The following is a 15,974-nucleotide window of genomic DNA, read 5'->3' as shown; positions in this document are numbered from 1 at the left end:
ACCCACGACCTGTAAACTATTCGTGCATTGAGCTTTTTTTTTAAAAAAAAAAGCCCACGACAATTCTAGACCAATGGCCGGGCTGTTTTATGTTCCTCAAGAATAGCATATACCCTTCTGAGCTTTTTAAAACAGAAATATACAGCTCTTTCCCGTGTAAATGTGGTGGCTCTTAAAAGAGCCGTTGGGTTTTTAAGTGGTTGCAAAAGGGGGTCTTTAAGCTCTTTCCCCACGGATGCGCCGAGCCAACTGGATATCTTTAGGCATGATAGTGACTCTCTTGGCATGAATAGCACACAGGTTAGTATCCTCGAAAAGGCCAACTAGATATGCTTCGCTAGCTTCCTGCAGAGCCATAACGGCCGAGCTCTGGAAGCGCAAATCGGTCTTGAAATCCTGGGCAATTTCACGCACCAGGCGCTGGAAGGGCAGCTTGCGGATAAGTAGCTCGGTAGATTTCTGGTAACGGCGAATCTCCCGCAGGGCTACAGTGCCGGGGCGATAACGATGGGGCTTTTTCACTCCCCCAGTAGCAGGTGCGCTCTTCCGGGCAGCTTTAGTAGCTAATTGTTTGCGAGGAGCTTTGCCACCGGTGGATTTACGGGCAGTCTGCTTAGTCCTAGCCATTCTGCACAATCAGTCCTCCTAAGTCTGAAAACAAGAAATGAATGAATGGAACGGAGTGCGCTGACCGCTCTTTATAGACCAACTCTGTATCATGATTGGATGAGGACACGACAACTCTCATTGGACTATTCAAAATACATTTTACTCCTCTCTCCTTCCAAATGTTCAGTGAGGAGGCGGCCAGAAAAAAAGTGGCTATGAGTTTATGAGATCCATTAATTATATTAGAATTAATAATATAATCGATCAGTCACTTAAGAAATACCGCCCCATCCACAACACTTCCGGGGGTACTACTGACGTGCTGGAATCGGAGCTTTCTGTAAATAAGGCGGGCTTTTCAAATGTATTTTAAATAGTCCAATGAGAGTTGTCGTCCCCTCCTCATCCAATCATGATACAGAGTTGGTCTATAAAGAGCGGTCAGCGCACTGGGTGTGATTCGTTTGTTTCTTGTTTTCAGCTTTAGGAGAAGTAATTGTACAGAATGGCCAGGACTAAGCAGACCGCTCGTAAGTCTACTGGTGGTAAAGCTCCTCGCAAACAATTAGCTACTAAAGCTGCCCGGAAGAGCGCGCCTGCCACTGGGGGAGTGAAAAAGCCCCATCGTTATCGCCCCGGCACTGTGGCCCTGCGAGAGATCCGCCGCTACCAGAAATCCACCGAGCTGCTCATCCGCAAGCTGCCCTTCCAGCGCCTGGTGCGTGAAATCGCCCAGGACTTCAAGACCGACTTGCGCTTCCAAAGCTCGGCAGTTATGGCCCTGCAGGAGGCCAGCGAAGCCTACTTGGTGGGGCTCTTCGAGGATACCAACCTGTGCGCTATTCATGCCAAGAGAGTCACTATTATGCCTAAAGATATCCAGTTGGCTCGGCGCATCCGTGGGGAAAGAGCTTAAAGCCCCTCTTGCAATCACCTAAAAACCCAAAGGCTCTTTTAAGAGCCACCACGTTTACACGAAAAAGAGCCGTATTTCTTTTAACTGGCTGGGAAAGGTATGTAGTATCTGTCATCGTTGAAAGTAAAATGGCTTGCTGTTGGTCTAGGATATTTGCGGGGGAAGAGAGTAAGATTAATACACAATTAGAGAATATAGCACTTTAAGAGACTATTATCAGGAAACCCTCCCCTTTCCACACATTTTGTGGTGGGGTTAGTTCCTCATCATTAGAGCTTTCACAAGCTAACATACAACATCGCTTCCTGCGTTGCTGGCCAGATTGAAAATCCCGCTTTGAAATCCACATTAACTGAGGCTTGGCGCTCGTGTGGTGTATAGAACATGACCTAACAGCAAGTGTGAAAATCGGGACGGGGGTATTAATCCTGATTTTGAAGATAAGAAAAGTAGTGCAGTTCTAGAAAACCCACTTCCACCTAGAACAGACTGGTGTTTGATCAGATATAAACATTAGCATGGGCTCTTGCTCTATCGAGCTTCTCTGCCGAAGGAGGAAGATACAAGCACAACAGCTCTTTTCACGAAAGTGTGGGTGGCTCTGAAAAGAGCCTTTGGGTTATAGATGTTTTTGAAAAGAATTATTAGCACAGTTTAGCCTCCAAATCCGTACAGAGTACGACCCTGGCGCTTCAACGCATAAACAACGTCCATAGCAGTCACAGTCTTCCGCTTCGCATGCTCGGTGTAAGTAACAGCATCTCGGATCACGTTCTCCAGAAACACTTTCAGTACCCCACGAGTCTCCTCGTAAATGAGGCCTGAAATACGCTTCACTCCCCCACGACGAGCCAAACGGCGAATAGCGGGTTTCGTAATACCCTGGATGTTATCCCTCAACACCTTCCTATGGCGCTTAGCGCCTCCTTTCCCAAGACCTTTGCCTCCTTTACCACGACCAGACATATTCGTTAGAGTTACAGACAAAGCTGTGTAGCGAGCGTGAGTGAACGTCTCTGTATATTGCCTGGGGTACGACCTGATTGAGAACTGCAGAGGAAAAAGGGCGGGTTATTTGCGCCTTCCCTCCTCCCAAGCTCTTCACTGTCTATGCCTGCGGCGCTCGGGGGTGGGACAGAGCTAGGCAGGCAAAACATTCCACCACGGTTTTTTTTTTTTAATGCTTTAGGATTAGGAGACTCAGTGCTAAGGGCTAGCACTAATCATTATAACTGCTTTAGAAGCCCACGTTTCCTGCACTGCTGGGCCTCTCAGCGGCCTGCTGGTTAAGTTAGGAATCTCTTTACAATATCTTTTCTATTCGTCTTTTGAATAGTTTCCCTTCTGATAACATTTTTCGATAACGCGGCTCCCCGTGGGGCTGGGTGCTATTCTGTGGCTTTGTAAAGCTTCCCTCTTTCCCCCTCCCATTTCAAGTAGGAATCTGCGGCAAAATATGACCAATCGGGTTCCCCGACAGATGCTTCCCTCCGCCTCCCCGACATTCGTCGCCATTTTCCAAACTTGAACAAAGGAAGGTTTAAAATCTGCTACATTCAGCTCTAATCAAAAGTAGCGAGGCTGCGCACGTATGTTCCTTCTTTATTCTGTCTCCTCACCTAATGTGAACGATGTCGCTGCCACAGTGTGACTACTGATTTGAATGGTTACAGAAAGGGCACTCAAAATCAGGCTTCTCTCCTATTTCACAAAGGGAAAGCTGGGAGTGGGGTGGCTGGAAGAGACCCTTATCCTTGCTTTAATGTATACAGTCGAAACAAAGGTTTCATGTTTGTGATTGTGAAAGAGCTAGATTTTTAATTTATTCAGTTGAATGTACGGGGGGAACCATACATATACTGTGTTATATTTATTATGTTATATTTGTCCAACTAATTGGAAAGTTAGCCCATATATATATATTGCCCAGGCCCCAAAACAAAACAGTGAAAGTTCTATGCAATAATGGGTTACCTTAGCTTTGTTGATCTGTGCAAATCATAGATGGTAATGATTTTTCTCCCAGTTACACACACACTGCTGTGTAGTCTCTCTCTCAGGCTAATCTTTTGTATATGCTCTCCAATACTTCCAGCTTCCAGATAAAATCAATAAATATAGGAATGAACTTGAAGGCCTCTGGCTTTTCTCCTTTATTGACTCTTCTTGGAGTAAGTTTTGTTTCTGGTTGGTTGGTTGGTTCATATTTGGCAGGTGTTTCATTGGGTTGTTTTTGGTGCTCTGAAAAACACAAAAAACTTGATCCTACTTACCGATCATTTGGTCTTGTAATTATACATGAAATACAGCAGCAGTTTTTCATCCTCATTTTTTGTTTCTATTTTCATGGATGTTTCAATTTGTTCTTTCAGAGTTGCAGAGATTACAATATGAAATTAAACTGCACAGGAGAAACTGAGACACATGTAGCTACACCTGATGGTTGTTTTGTTTGTGTATTGTTTCCTATTTGCCTTTTCAAATATATTAAATATATTAGGATAACTTTTGTGTAATTTATGTATTAAATTACTTATTTATAAAATATCAATATTATTATTAATATTACAATCTGAGTCTGATAACAGAATAATGCTTTTTAAGAACAAGGTCTCTTCTCTCAACTATCAGGATTTGATAAAATAAACAAATACAATTCAATCAGCTATAAAATAAAAATAAAATAGAAATTTAAATGACTGACTATAAATCCCTTTCCCTTCCAGTTTCTCAAGTCATTCTCTTGCCCAGGCAAATTGAATGTATACATATTTTTTCTCTCAAAACTGTACATTAATAATTAATTTAATGCCTAAAAACATAGGTAATGTAGAGTTAAGATTGCCAAGCATTACCTTCTGCTTTTCCAGAATTTGGAGAGTGTACAACCTGAAACTTCTGAAAACCAGAAAATGGTAAATTAAAGTTTATAGTGCTCCCCCAATGCATCCCTAAAGCTTGAATTAGCCACTGGAAATGGTTCAATAATGGTTATGCCTTAAAAAGTAAACATGAGAAATGAATAAGAGAATATGCTCATCTTTATGTTTGGTCTTATCCTGGGGATTGTTAGCAGTCTGGTGGCATACATAAGAGTGATCTCCAGGACTTAGTGGGGGATAGGTGAAGATAATGGTCATAGGAATTTTTAGGGCAAGAAAGACGGGGTGGTAACATTTTGCAGGTTTGGGGTGGCCTGGTTGGAGTAGGCTTTGAGTATTGGCCACGTGTAGGTAACTCCTGTTGGCTATCCCTGAACTAAATCAAAGTTTTGCCTTAGTGAACAGAAGTTGTTAGACTTTGTCATAGAGTGCTCATTGTGCTCTGTTCCCACTGTGTTCTGAAGCATCTATGGGTGTAGAGTGCTAGTATGTTTCTTATTATCATTTTGGGACATCAGTCAAAGAGTGCACAATAAAAATTGTGTTGTGTACCTTGACTTTTTAACTTCAGCTTTCAGAGGTTTAAGTTTACCAAACTTCTACCATATGGAGGGGCACTAGGCAGTGCTGGGCAACCTGCATTAACAAAGGTTTTGGGTAGTAAATTTCCATGTTTTATTAAAACATAATTTCTCAGTATCCTCATATTTTACAGACTCACCCTCCACTTCCTTCCAATTCCTTGGCAATAGTTACCCCAGCCAGAGACGGCACTGGCTGCACATTAATCCCTTCATTGTCTATGCATCATCTCAAGGACTTTTCACATGTCCAACACAGCTCAGCCCTTCCTCCCCAGCATGCCTCCCTGCATAGGAGCAGGCTGAGGAGTTCAGAAGCAGATACAGGAACAATGAAGGGGATGACATGCAGTCAGAAGCAGCAATTTTTGAAGTGGGACAGAAATGGGGGGAGGGCATGGCTGTAGTATTTTGGAAAGGGCAGAGTTGAACCTCCCTGTGTCACCCACTTCACACCTCCGACTCTCTAGACTCTCTTTGTGCACACAATTGACTGCATTGCTCTGACTTCCTCTTCCCTCCAAGAGCAGCAGTATGGGGGGCTGTAGGATTAACCTGGAGCCTCTTACTGCTGGAGACAGCATGGAGCAGGAGGGGAGTTCTGTATTATTCTTGTGTTCAGAGACCAGTGGAGGGAAGGGGAGCCAGATACCCTGCCCGGCTTGGTGAGGCAGCCATGGGCAGGACATCTAGATAGCCTTATAGGTAATGCTGGGGATGATCTGATGATTGTGGTACATGTGGGTACCAATAATATAAAGAAATGTAAAAGAAAAGTCCTGGAATTTTGGCTGCTATGTAAGAGATTAAAGTCCAGGATGTACATGGTAGCATTCTCTGAAATGCTTCCAGTTCCACATGCAGGGCCAGTAAAACAGGCAGAACTGCAGGGTCTCAATGTGTGGATGAGGCAATGGTGTAGGGATGAGGGATGTAGATTTATTAGAAACTGGGGAATCTTATGGGGAAGGAGTGGCCTATACAGGAGGCTTCCCCTTAACCAAGAGGCAACCAGACAGCTTTCACATACAGTTAAAAAGAAGTGCTGGGAGAGCACCGACAGGTGCAGAGGAGTACACAGTTTGAGTGGAGATGTCCCTTAGGGATGAATTTATTAAAGGGGGAACTCTGTGTCCTAGTAAAGAGGATATGAAAGAAGTTGGTAAAGTATAGGTAGGAGGCAGTGAGGGACAGTCAAATGTAACCGAGTCCCATTTAAATATAACACATGAAGGCAAGCAACTGAATACTGACACAATGTACAAATTCTTATATATAAATGCAAGAAATCTTAATACCATGGGTGAACTAGAGTGCCTGACATTGAAAGAGAATATTGATATTATAGGCAGCACTGAAACCTAGTGGATAAAGGATAATCAATGGGACATGGCAATTCCAGGATATAAAAAAGATAGGAATGACAACAGAGTAGGTTGCACTGGTGGGGGAGTAGAATTATATGTTAAAGAAAGAGAAGAGTGAAATAGGGCAAAAATCGTAAGTGATACAAACTATACTATAGTATCTCTATGGATAGAAATTCCATGCTTGAATAAAAAGAGTATAGCAGTAGGAATATACCACTGGCCAACTGTCCTGGATGGTCACAGAGATTGTAAAATGAAAAGGGAGGCTAGAGAGAGGTTACAAAAGCAGAAAACACAGTAATAATGAGTGAGTTCAACTATACTCATATTGACTGGGTAAATGTAACCTCAGACCGAGATGCAGAGATAAAATTTCTAGACACTATAAATGACTGCATCTAGGGCCAGCTTTATGACCCGTGGGGCCCGATTTGAATACTCAGCGGTGCGGGGGGGTCTGCTCTGGGTTTTCCGTGGCACCGAAGGACCACTCGCCCCATGCCGCTGAAATGCTGCCAAAGACCCCTGGAGCAGACCCCCCGCTGCTGAAATGCTGCTGAAGACCCTGGGAGCGGGCCCCCCTTAGGCGTGGGGCCCGATTCTAGGGAATCGGGTGAATCGGCTTAAAGCCGGCCCTGACTGCATCTTGCAGCAGCTAGTTCTGGAACCCACCTGGGGAAAGGGCGAAAGGCAATTTTTGATGTAGTCCCAAGGAGAGCAGAGGATGTGGTTCAAGAGGTAGCTATAGCTGAACTGCTTAGTAATAGTGACCATAATGTACTTAAATTTAACATCCTTGTAGAGGGGATAATACCAAAAAAAAACCAGCCGCAGAAACATTTAACTCTAAAAAAGGAAACTACATAAAAATGAGGACACTTGTTAGACATACATTAAATGGAGCAGTCACAAGTGTTAAATGCCTGAAAGCAGCATGGGTACTATTTAAATATACTATAACAGAGGCTCAGACTAAATGTGTACCCTAAGTCAGAAAAGACAACAAGAGGATCAAACGAATGCCACGGTAGCTAAACAGCAGAGCAATGGAGGCCTTTAGAGGCAAAAAAGCATCCTTTAAAATTTGGAAGTCAAATCCTAGTGTGGATAATAGAAAAAAAGGTGCACAAGCTCTGGTAGGTTAAATGTGAAAGTATAATAAGATAGGCCAGGAAAGAATTTGAGAAGCAACTTGCTAAAGATGCAAAAAATTAACAGTGAGAATTCAATTTTAAGTACATCAGAAGCAGGACGCCTGCCAAACAGGCACTGGGGCCACTAGATGACAAAGGTGTAAAAGGAGCACAGAGGGTATGTCTACACAGAAATTAAACACCCACTGCTAGCCCATGTCAGCTTACTCAGGCTCGCAGAGGTCGGTCTATATGGGGCTGTTTAATTGCAGTGTAGACATTTGGCTCAGGCTTGAACCTGGGCTCTGGGATTCTCCCCTCTTGCTGAGTCTCTCTCTTGTCTCTCTAATATCCTAGGACTAACATGGCTACAACAACATTGCATGCAACAATGGAAGATATTGAATTTTGCCATTTGAAATGGAAATGTCATAACATGAAGCAAAAGGAAGAAAAACTTAACAGGAACATCTATTTCCTGAGTAAATTCAAGAAACAAAACATCATCCCCAGAGGTTTCATCATCTGTAACCCTTTGACCACTACATAAAAACTCCAGATATGCTGAACAGCTCTGCAGAAGGACTTCAGAAAAAACAGAGGCCTTGTCTACACTGCCACTTTACAGTGCTGCAACTTTCTCGCTCAGGGGTGTGAAAAAACACATCCCTGAGCACTGCAAGTTTCAGCGCTGTAAAGTGGCACTGTAGGCAGTGCACCAGCGCTGGTAGCTACTCCCCTTGTGGGGGTGGTTTTTTTTACAGCTCTAGTGCCACAACTACACAGTCATGATTAAAGCACTGCTGTGGCAGCGCTTTAATGTTGCTAATGAAAACTTATCCTGAGAAACCACTTACTGCACCTGACATAATCAAACAAGAAATCATCACAGACTCTCTCACACACTGGAGAAAAAAACTATCTGGGAACCAACCTGGAAATCCCAAAGGAGCTATACAAAGAAAAACAAAAATACCTGAAAACCAACACCAAAATGAAAAGTGGAACCAACTACAACAACTCCAAAATCCACAGAACACCATCTCCTGGAGAAACCATGGCACCAGGACCCACCACCTGGATACAATGTGACACTCCAACATCATCAATTTATCAAGACTATCCCTAACTTGAGTTGAATTATCTGTACTCTCCAAGGGACTGGACTTCTGCCCCACAACAGAAACTGTTACCATACTAACATGTGGAGAACTAAAAGAATTCTTTTGCCAACTCCACCTCACAGAATTATTTCACAACAATGATGACACCACCCACAATAATCACATTTCCATCAACAGCCATAAGAAAAAAAAATCATCTGGATGGACAGTGGACACCCCACAGTTGATAAATCCACACTATTGATAACTAATTGCTCAGGAAAAAAAACCAAAACAATAAATAAATAAAGAAATAAAAAATGAAATCACATACACCACAATTCCTCCACCATTGACAGGACAGCTATACAGTCCCTGAAATCCAATCCGCAGATAGTGATTAAACCAGCAGACAAAGGGGGTGCCATCATAGTCTTCAACCATGATTATGTTAACCAGATCAACTGACAACTCTCTGAACTACCACCTATTATAAAGAACTCAAAGAAGACTACACCACACAGTTTACCCAGGAAATAAAAGATATCATCAAATACTTTCCCAAACAACTCCAAGAGACACTCAACAACCTCATCCCCCACAAACCCAACTCAGCAGTGTGTCCAGTTCTGAGCGCCACGTTTCAGGAAAGATGTGGACAAATTGGAGAAAGTCCAGAGAAGAGCAACAAAAATGATTGAAGGTCTAGAAAACATGACCTATGAGGGAAGATTGAAACAACTGAATTTGTTTAATCTGGAAAAAAGAAGACTGAGAGGGGACATGATAACAGTTTTCAAGTACATAAAAAAGTTGTTACAAGGAGAAGGGAGAAGAATTGTTCTTCTTAACCTCTGAGGCTAGGACAAGAAACAATGGGCTTAAATTGCAGCAAGGGAGGTTTAAGTTGGACATTAGGAATAACTTCCTAACTGTCAGGATGGTTAAGCACTGCTATAAATTGCTTAGGGAGGTTGTGGAATCTCCATCATTGGAGGTTTTTAAGAGCAGGTTAGACAAACACCTGTTAGGAATGGTCTAGAATAGATAATACTTCGTCCTGCCATGAGTGCGTGGGACTGGAGCAGATGACTTCTTGAGGTCCCTTCCAGTCCTCTGATTCTAAGTTCCAAAATTCAGACATAAAAATACAAAAGTGTCACAGCACACTATTACTGAAAAATTGCTGACTTTCTCATTTTTATCATATAATTATAATATAAATCAATTGGAATATAAATACTGGACTTAAATTTCAGTGTATAGTATATAGAGCAGTATAAGCAAGTCATTGTCTGTATGAAATTTTAGTTTGTACTGACTTCATTAGTGCTTTTTATGTAGCCTGTTGTAAAACTAGGCAAATATCTAGATGAGTTGATGTACCTCCTGGAAGACCTCTGTGTACCCCCAGAGGTACATGTATCCCTGGTTGAGAACCACTCTTCTACATGTTTCCCAAGATACACAAACAAAGGAACCCAGGCAGACCCATCATATTTTGCCACAGCACTCATACTGAAGGAATATTGGGACTCATAGAAACCATCCTCAAATCACTCACCCCACAAAAGGCTACCTTCTTCCAGGATACAACCAACTTCTTCTAGAAACTCTGCAACATTAACAACCTACCTCAGAACACTATTCTTGCCACCATGGATGTCACCTCACTTTTCAACAACATCCCTCACAAGGACTCCATGATTGACTGCCATAAATATCTACAAGATAATGGATAATGCTCAGGTATCCACCCCAAACACATCTCCAAACTCACCTATTTCAGCCTCACCCATAACAGTTTTACATTCAACACTTTGTCCAAACCATGGGAACAACCATGGGTATTAGCATGGTTCCCCAATATGCAAACCTTCTCAAATGCACCACAAAACCAATATAGAGATTGATTGAGATATATCAATGTTATTTTCATCCTCCAGACAGATGCCTTAACTTCCTCATAAATTTCCACTAGAACTTCAACAACTGCTATCTCTCCATTTTAACTCTCTGTAGGACACTCCCACATTAGCATCAACTTCATGTTCACCACAATTAGCTTCAGCAATGGAATCTTACAAACAAACTATATACAGAAACTCATGGATCACCACACCACATTTACTGTCACAGATTGACTAACCACCCCAAACACACCAAGACATACGTTATCTACAGCCAGGCGGTCAGATACCACAGAATATGCTCTGAGGAGAAAGTCTGGGATATATACCTTAACACCCATAAAACTGCTTTCACCAAACAACAACCCTCTACCAGAGAAGTAGATTGCATCATGGAATTGGTCAGCCAAATAACCCGAGAGAAATTGCTTCAATATGGAAATAAAATCCCCTTTGACTGCACACCCCTGGTTGTCATTTACCACCCCACACTGGAACCCATGAGGGGCATCATTAAACAGTTACAAACCATACTCAATGGGGACCAGATCCTGAAAGATTTTTTTCCTGAACCCCCTCTTCTGGCCTTCAAACAACCCCTAACCTCTCCAAGCTCATCATCAGAAACAAGCTTCCAATAGACCAGGATATAGCAATGCAAAGTAGCACCAGACTCTGCCAGACAACAGATGCAAAACCTGCAGACATATCTTCACTGCTACAATGATCAACGCCCCCTCACACCTTTCCAGATCCTTGGGTCCTATGCATGCCTATCACAACATGTGGTGTACCTCATCCTATGCATTAAATGCCCCAATAAGAATTGTGTGGGTGAAATCAGAGTATCACTATGATCTTAAATGAGCTCACACAGAAAAATGGTAAAGGACAAAAACACCATATTACCTGTGGGTGAACACTTTTCACAAAGAGATCACTCTATATCTGACCGCTCAGTCCCCATCCTCAAAGGAAATCTGCACAACACTTTCAAAAGATGAGCCTGGGAGCTTACATTCATAATTTTCCTAGACACTTTTCAATTTTTCAATCATGGATTGAATAGAGACACTGGATTTATGCCTTATTATACTAATCTATAACCCACTACTCCTCTCTGCCCAGCTTCTCCCCCACCCCTCGTTTCCCCCCTATGACTGGAGAGGCATTAACTGGCCACTTCAACTTGAATGGTCCCTTGAAATATCTGTTAACTGCTTATGCTAAACAATCTGTTCCATCTTGTATTTAGCTGTGACATTTCCCAGACCCGAAGAAGATCACTGTGGCTTGAAAGCTTGTCTCTCTCTCTCCAGAAGTAGTTGATCCAATAAAATATATCATTAATAAGAGTTGTCATGTAGGGCTGTGCTGGCCCCTCAGAGCTCAGAAGCTGTGCCAGCCAGACCACAGATCTAAAGGACAAAGATTGGGAAAGGGGCAGTGGTCCTACCCTGAACTCTTGCAACCCCCTCACCTTCTGCAACACTCCTCTCCCACTTTTATCTATCTCAGTCTCCGATCCATGTACTTCCCCACCACTGCTCCAATTTATTCCCTCTTTTATTCCCTTTGTTCCACATTTCTCTGACCTGCTCCACATGCTTGTTGCTCTGAGCCCCTACACTCCCACCTCCAAACTCAGTCAGTAATTCCACCCTCCTTGACACTCCATGCCCCTGGTAAACCTGGAGGGGCTATGGGAAGAGAGAGGGTGGTGGGCCTCTGAGAAGTGCATGTAACAGCTGAAGGCAGGATAGTGTAGACTCAGGCTTGGTCTACACTTAAAATATAGGTCAATGTAGATACAACTCCCAGGGCTGTGGAAAATCCAAACTGCTCAGTGTTCTAGCTATACTGACTTAACCCCTCGTCTAGATGTAGCTAGGTTGGTAGAAGAAAGCTTCCATCAACTTTACCTACTATTACTTTTGGGGGGTGGAGGGGTGCCCCTGGGAGAGTTCCTAAACTGATGGAAAAACCTCTTCCATAACTGTAGTCTCTGTCTACACTATGGAGTTAAGTCAGCATAACTATGGCACCTTAGCTGTGCCACTATAGTTCTCATAGTGTAGACATGGCCCCAGAGTCCCTACATGTGGATTAAGTGTCTGGGGAAGGAGATTTACACAACCATCTGCAGTTTAGGAGGCTGGCTGGCCTGTGAAGGGTCATTCATTTCAAGGGGATGTTCTTAGATGAATACAAACTCCTCAGGGAGAAGAACAGAGCCTGAAACAATAGCTTTGAGAGGTGTGAACTGCTCCATTTATCTCAATGGCTATTCTCATTCTCCTTACCCCAGTATCAGTGCTTGTAGTGACTGCCATGTAATGAGCATGCCTGTTCTCAACTCCCCAACCTGTCCAGGGCTGTGTGACTGTTCTGTTCCACTCATCCAACAAGTCTATTCCAGCTCCTGATACCAGACTGAATTTTGTGCCTGCTCCATGCACCGAGCCTGAACATTTTTCAGCTCCCCACCCTGTCCAACTCCGTGTGCCTCTGCCATGGATGAAGCCTGCCTATTCCCAACTCCCCACCATGGTCTCAGTATCATGTGCCTGTGCCTGTGCCATGCACTGAACCTTCCTGTTACCATTGAGGGCAGACTACGAGTATTGTGGGGGGGAAATGTTATAGCTTCTCTTCACTAAGTCAAACACCATATTTAAATTGGACTTGCCAAACACAAGTTACCTATCCCTTCTCTATAGGATCTAGATCCTCAGGGGTCTAATACCTTTCATTTCCATTGATTCTGATGGAAGTCAGGAGCCTAAATAGTTAGGAATCTAAATACCATAAAGGATAAGGCCTATATGACCACTTTAGCTTCTCCAGAATTGCCAGATACATCTGACTGAGCCCAGTATCAGACTGTCATGAATATTACCAGACGGCCAGCATCTCCACAGCAAAAATACACCATTAGATTCCTCTACAGAATGACCTCAATACAAAGAGGAAGGATCCCCGCTAGACAAACATCCACCTCTTTTTGTAGCTCAGTGGCAGCTGTAGTAACATCCTGTAACTAATCCCCACCCAACTGAATACAGCTAGCTTTACCACAATGAAAGACAGTTCTAGTGTATTGAGATAATGGATGTAATACAAATCTGTGGGATAAACAACCACCACCCAACACTAAAAATGGCACCTTAGTCATTTGTCAATCAAGTCTTCTTAGTGTGGACCAGACCTTGCTGAGCCACTCTGACATTTTAATTCCACTGGCTACTACCAGGTCAAAGGAAAGAATATTTTCTTAGTTATTTTCTTACTATTCAGTCCTAGTGGCCATTAAACAGAAGAGGCTCCTGAACTTAAAGTTGAAAGACAGACCAATATGTGAATGTGAAGAAGACATCCAAATCATGAAACTGCTAATGAACCACTGCCCTCTAAGATCCTTCTTCAGAGGAACAAACTTGATTCATTCCATCTCTGGAGAAGCCATAGAATGAATGACAAACTTTAACTCTGAATAGACTGGTTTTCAGATGTTTAATTTGCTGCATCATATCAGTTAATAGCTGAACTCAGTTATAAAAAATATGTATATAAATAAATATATCTGAGTCCAATTATATAAATTTTATTAAGGGTTGATTTTCAAACAATTAGTCCAGGGCACATGTTTTTATATTGTTTCAATGGTTTTGTCAGATGTCAGTGGTTGCAGGGACTTATGATTAAGGTGTGAAACGTGCTCAAGATCATGTGAGTGATCTGAATTGTTGGGTTTCTTGAACTGTGTAGGAGCTATGTATTGAACAGGAATGTCCATTCTGTACCCTCCAAACTGTTGAATTAATTAATAGAAATACTACCACTTAGTAATGAACCAAGCGTTAGTGGATCATAGTGACTGTTTCCTGGGTATTAGGTGTATGCAAAGTGCATATAACTTTAGGAGTTTTCAGGAGTAGGAAGGGAGGAACTTTCAACACCACAGAATTATTAATAGGTACCCATAATCATGATTCTTTGAGACACTGCATACCCCTTGTTTCCCTAAAGCATGAAACCATATCTTAACTACACAGACCCTGACTAGCAGCAGTTGAATTATACACTCAGAAGACACAGGAAGGCAGAGCATGCACTGGGAGCTTAAAGTAAAGCGGAGTTTCTGCTAACACTACAATGATGGAAGTTCAGAAATTAGGGCATCAGGGAGGTTTTCCTTTAATATTCTACTCAGCATTTGTGAAAGCAAGGATGAGGTGTTTAACAGACTATGGATTGATGTAGTGTTTGGACTCTCATTGCAAAATATACAGGCTGGATAGACAAGAAATGTCACTGGAAGTCTGTCAGCACCAAGCAAGCAAACCTAATCAGAGATAATTTGCACACCAATCTTGCTAGGTCCAGTGATATAAGAGATGAATGAAGTTGAGCCCTGAAATAGATGTTTCTGGTGTTGGTTTGACTTATGCAATGACTTTCTTTTTATCATCTTGAATGTAATATTATGAATTGTTATGTTTTTGGGTGAGAGAGATTATGGAACAATGATAATGCAAAGAGAGAAATACAGTACTGCAAGCAAACACCTTTATTTGACTCAAAACGACTGATCAGCTGCAATAAGTAGCCAACAAAAATCCATATATAAAACATTATTTAGGAACAATTAACTGGAAATGCGTGTCCTGTGGCTTTCCATTCTTTTTGTCCTGGTCACTGGCAGGGTGGAATTGAAACAGAATTGAGACAAAAACAAGCAAAAACCGTAGAATCATCTGCTTTTGATATGATAGGACATACATGTTGGTCTTCAAAGTCAGCCAGCATTCTGACTGATAGTTTCATGCTGTTTTTTCCTGATTTTAATATAATCAATGGATAGTCTCACTCTTTCCCACATCAGCTGCAGCAGGGATAGTTGTTTCGCTTGTATGGCGCCAGGCAGGGGGCGGGAGGAAAGGAGAGGAGAAACAAAGCCCTTGTTTTTTTTAGCAGGCAGGCACTCTGCAACCACTTAAAATCAGCACTGAAAATGTATTGTTAATACAGAAATAAATACCAGGCATTCAGAATCTGAGTATTTTTGAGCGGATGAAAACAATATAGCCTCCTGGAACACGTGCGTGCTCCTGATCTTTTGAATATATCTGTATACATTAATTCTCCATGTTGCAGCTTTGGAAAATGGCGGCGAATGCTGGCGAGAAAACAGGAGTAGAATATTATGTGTCAGAAGCTGATTGGTCAGAATTTGCTGCAGACTCCAAAGAGATGAATAAGCCTGCTACAATTATGTAAATCAGATCTGTTCATCTCACCGGGAATATTTGCTTCAGGAGAAATGCTGCCTTCGCGCTGTATCCTGTATTGGTCCATTTCAACTATGTGGAAGCGTCAGCACCGCCACCAAAATGTTTTAGAGAGAAGGGGTGAGCAAGTATACATTATCAGTAGGTCGGCTTGTAAAACAGCTTTATCAGTCCTCCAG

General features: G+C 42.4%; 2 protein-coding genes across 2 annotated transcripts; both read right to left on the bottom strand.

Annotated features, from left to right (window-relative positions):
• Positions 1-120: 120 nt before the first annotated feature.
• LOC120374054 (histone H3) lies at positions 121-908 on the bottom strand. Its single transcript, XM_039493266.1, has one exon. The coding sequence runs from the start codon at positions 625-627 to the stop codon at positions 217-219; it is 411 nt and encodes a 136-aa protein (XP_039349200.1). The 5' UTR covers positions 628-908; the 3' UTR covers positions 121-216.
• Positions 909-2,119: 1,211 nt separating this feature from the next.
• LOC120374139 (histone H4) lies at positions 2,120-2,495 on the bottom strand. Its single transcript, XM_039493428.1, has one exon. It carries the CDS (start codon positions 2,489-2,491, stop codon positions 2,180-2,182), a length of 312 nt encoding a protein of 103 aa, XP_039349362.1. The 5' UTR covers positions 2,492-2,495; the 3' UTR covers positions 2,120-2,179.
• Positions 2,496-15,974: the final 13,479 nt, after the last annotated feature.

The sequence above is a fragment of the Mauremys reevesii genome, linkage group 1, assembly GCF_016161935.1.
Source record: "Mauremys reevesii isolate NIE-2019 linkage group 1, ASM1616193v1, whole genome shotgun sequence".
NCBI lineage: Eukaryota > Metazoa > Chordata > Testudines > Geoemydidae > Mauremys > Mauremys reevesii.
Note: the sequence above shows the minus strand (reverse complement) of the source record. Positions and strands in the feature narration are given on the sequence as shown.

Bases quoted from the DNA above. Each gene is read 5' to 3' on its own strand.
- LOC120374054 (XM_039493266.1), bottom strand. From the start codon at position 627: ATGGCTAGGACTAAGCAGACTGCCCGTAAATCCACCGGTGGCAAAGCT.
- LOC120374139 (XM_039493428.1), bottom strand. From the start codon at position 2,491: ATGTCTGGTCGTGGTAAAGGAGGCAAAGGTCTTGGGAAAGGAGGCGCT.